Below are 3,217 nucleotides of genomic sequence, written 5' to 3'. Positions count from 1 at the left end.
TCTCAGGTCGGGGAGAAGATGTTCCACACGGACCGCTGGATCACGCCGCTCACAGATGAGCTCTATAACCTTCGACCCCGCGAGGAGTTGATCAACAAGAAGTTCGGCTTCCTGTGGTACGTGTAGACGGCAGCTATCCCAGCATGCCCTGCTGCACAGAGGCCTGTTCTGTTCTCACTGTAAATGTTTCCATATTAAATATCTGCACTGTTCCTCTCCGATGCTCTGTGTTCCTCGTCATTTACTGCACTGCACTCATCCCACCACAGCACGGGCCGCTAGTGCACTCTGGGTAACGCAGGGACTAAACATACATTTACACGTTTACACGACAGCGATGTGCGACCCATTCACGCGACTGAGCGCGCGGCCATATTCATGCCAGGCCAGTAGGTGGCGACGTCACTGTCAGGGCACGCACATCTAGACTGGTTGTGTGTTCAGGCCAGTGTTGGGGAAACGCATTACAAGTAACTTGAGTTATGTAATCTGATCACTTTTTCAAGTAACTAGTAAAGTAACGCATTACTTTAAAAATGTACAACAAAATATCTGAGTTACTTTTTCAAATAAGTAACGCAAGTTACTTTGTGTTCCCATTTATTGACTGACAGCTCTCCTGTCCTCATGTTGAGAAATTAAAGTGCAGAGAGAGTGTGTGTGTGTGCGTGTGTGTGTGTTGTGGTGTGTGTGTGTGTGTGTGTGTGTGTGTGTGTGTGTGTGTGTGAACATGATGTTTATTGTAGTTCTAGACTAAATGTGAGCATGTACTCATCTCGCTTGCACAAAAAAATATTCAATATTCCTCAAAATGAATAGAATCAGTGAAATGCAGAATCAGAATACTGTGCAAACCAGCATAATTTTTATGCATTTAATCTCACTTTATTGACCAATGCACTTGCTTCTGACCTTCGATGATTCAGTTTAATAAGCAGAAATGACTATAGATGGAAAGAAAGGTTTGCTTGTTCGCTTTCTGTACACACGTCCTTCAGTCTGAGGATTATTATTTCACTTTTGGTGTGAAAGGGTCTTTACATTTGCCCAAAAATATAACTTTCTGTTATAAAAAAACAAGCCTAGCCCAGGTGGGGAAAAAAGTAACGCAAAAGTAACGTAACGCATTACTTTTCTAAAAAAGTAACTAAGTAATGCAATTAGTTACTTGTTAAGGGAGTAACGCAATATTGTAATGCATTACTGTTAAAAGTAACTTTCCCAGCACTGGTCCAGGCCCCAAGCGCCGCTGTCGTGTACATCAACGACCAAAACACAGAAAGCTGTACGTGTGTAGTTGCAGACGGTGTGGTGTAAATGCCCCTCAGTGAAACTGCTCTTTACTTGTTCATGTTAGTTCACATCCATTAACCCTCTGCGGCTCAAAATCATGTTTTTTATTTATTTAAATAATTGTGTTTATCGGAATGGTTCGAGAGTTGAAGGTTTCGGCACTTTCTCACTGAAAGCTCGTTTCTCCAGATATCACCCTCCAATGTGGAGCACAACTTGTTCAGATTTATGACTTTGATTTTCTCAGGTTTGGAAAATATATATTTCATATAAAAATATATACAGTGCTATGCATAAGTTTAGACACCCATGCTAAAGTTGACTAAAAAGAGGAATAAAAAATCATCTTTTGGAAATTTAACTTAATGCCTTAATTTAAAAAAATAGGAAAAATCCAACCTTTAAGGACACCAATTTTCTTTGTGAATGAATAATGTATCGTAAATAAATAAATGTTCTTCCTTAAAATACAGGGTGCATAAGTTTGGACACCCCTATGTTAAATCCCCATAGAGGCAGGCAGATTTTTATTTTTAAAGGCCAGTTACTTCATGGATCCAGGATACTCTGCATCCTGATAAAGTTCCCTTGGCCTCTGGAATTAAAATATCCCCACATCATCACACACTCTTCACTATACCTGGAGATTGACATGGTTTTATTTCAGTTAGCCTAACAGCTGGTTTGATTTGCATTGAGAGATGATCTTATGGAAAGTACTCCATGCCAATCTCCAGGTATAGTGAAGAGTGTGTGATGATGTGGGGTGATTTTAATTCCAAAGGCCAAGGGAACTTTATCAGGATGCAGAGTATCCTGGATCCATGAAGTAACTGGCCTTTAAAAATAAAAATCTGCCTGCCTCTATGGGAATTTAACATAGGGGTGTCCAAACTTATGCACCCTGTATTTTAAGGAAGAACATTTATTTATTTACGATACATTATTCATTCACAAAGAAAATTGGTGTCCTTAAAGGTTGGATTTTTCCTATTTTTTTAAATTAAGGCATTAAGTTCAATTTCCAAAAGATGATTTTTTATTCCTCTTTTTAGTCAACTTTAGCATGGGTGTCTAAACTTATGCATAGCACTGTATTTTTGTGAACTTGTTAAGAGTACTGTAATAAACTTCTATAATTGTAACTTTTTTCACTTCAGCAATAGTGTCGTCTTTAAGAAGAGAGCAAACTTCAGTCTGTTGCTCCAAAGCATTCAACATTTATCAGTTCAAGTTGGAAATGTCATTTCAGCTCAAAAAGTGGATTATAACTATTCCATAAATATAATTAGATACCATAAAATCTCATAAAAATACAAAGTCCCTCTTTGTTAAAAAAAAAATCCAGCTTTTAATGTTTATATGTGTCTGGTGTTTTTAATACACTTTAAGACAAACCATGTGTAAATTCATAAGTCTCAGGTGTGAAATCGCTGGTGTTTCTGACGTCACACACTACCGTGTAACCAATCAGATCAGCGTGTGATCGTCCACCAGTGGATCTCTGAGTGAGGGAGTGGAGGCGGGGCTCATTTGCATATTCATAGAGGGGCGCATACTAAATTAGGCAAGGGTGTCGAGTTACACTCAAGATATTTCAAGGCATGAAAACATTTTTTTTTTTAAGGAAAAAACGTTTAAAATATGTAATTTTGATGATTAAAGATGAGTTTTAAGGGACACAATTATTGACTACAGGGGGACTTTAAATAAATAAGTTAATGTTTGTTAACAAATAGAACCTTATTGTAAAGTGTTAATTGATTCTGAATCACCATGGAAACTTCAATCTTCCAGTTCATGTTCAGGGGAAACTCAGACTCCCTGTAACTGGGATTATAATTCACTCTTCTGAATATGAACTGATGCTCAGTTAACGGATGAATTATGAACATATAAACGCATGTAAAAGCCTTCAGCCCTT

General features: G+C 38.0%; 1 protein-coding gene across 1 annotated transcript in view; it reads left to right on the top strand.

Moving 5' to 3' along the window:
* The window catches only part of ndufa13 (NADH:ubiquinone oxidoreductase subunit A13), a 3,583-nt gene extending 3,362 nt beyond the window's left edge, over positions 1-221 (top strand). The window contains exon 3 of the mRNA XM_079613410.1: positions 3-221. Within this exon, the coding sequence (XP_079469536.1) occupies positions 3-126 (124 nt within the window). The 3' untranslated portion in view covers positions 127-221. The remainder of the gene's footprint in view (positions 1-2) is intronic.
* Positions 222-3,217: the final 2,996 nt, after the last annotated feature.

This window comes from Phoxinus phoxinus, assembly GCF_949152265.1.
Source record: "Phoxinus phoxinus genome assembly, chromosome: 5".
NCBI classification, from domain to species: Eukaryota; Metazoa; Chordata; class Actinopteri; order Cypriniformes; family Leuciscidae; genus Phoxinus; species Phoxinus phoxinus.
This window is presented reverse-complemented; position numbering and strand designations above follow the sequence as displayed.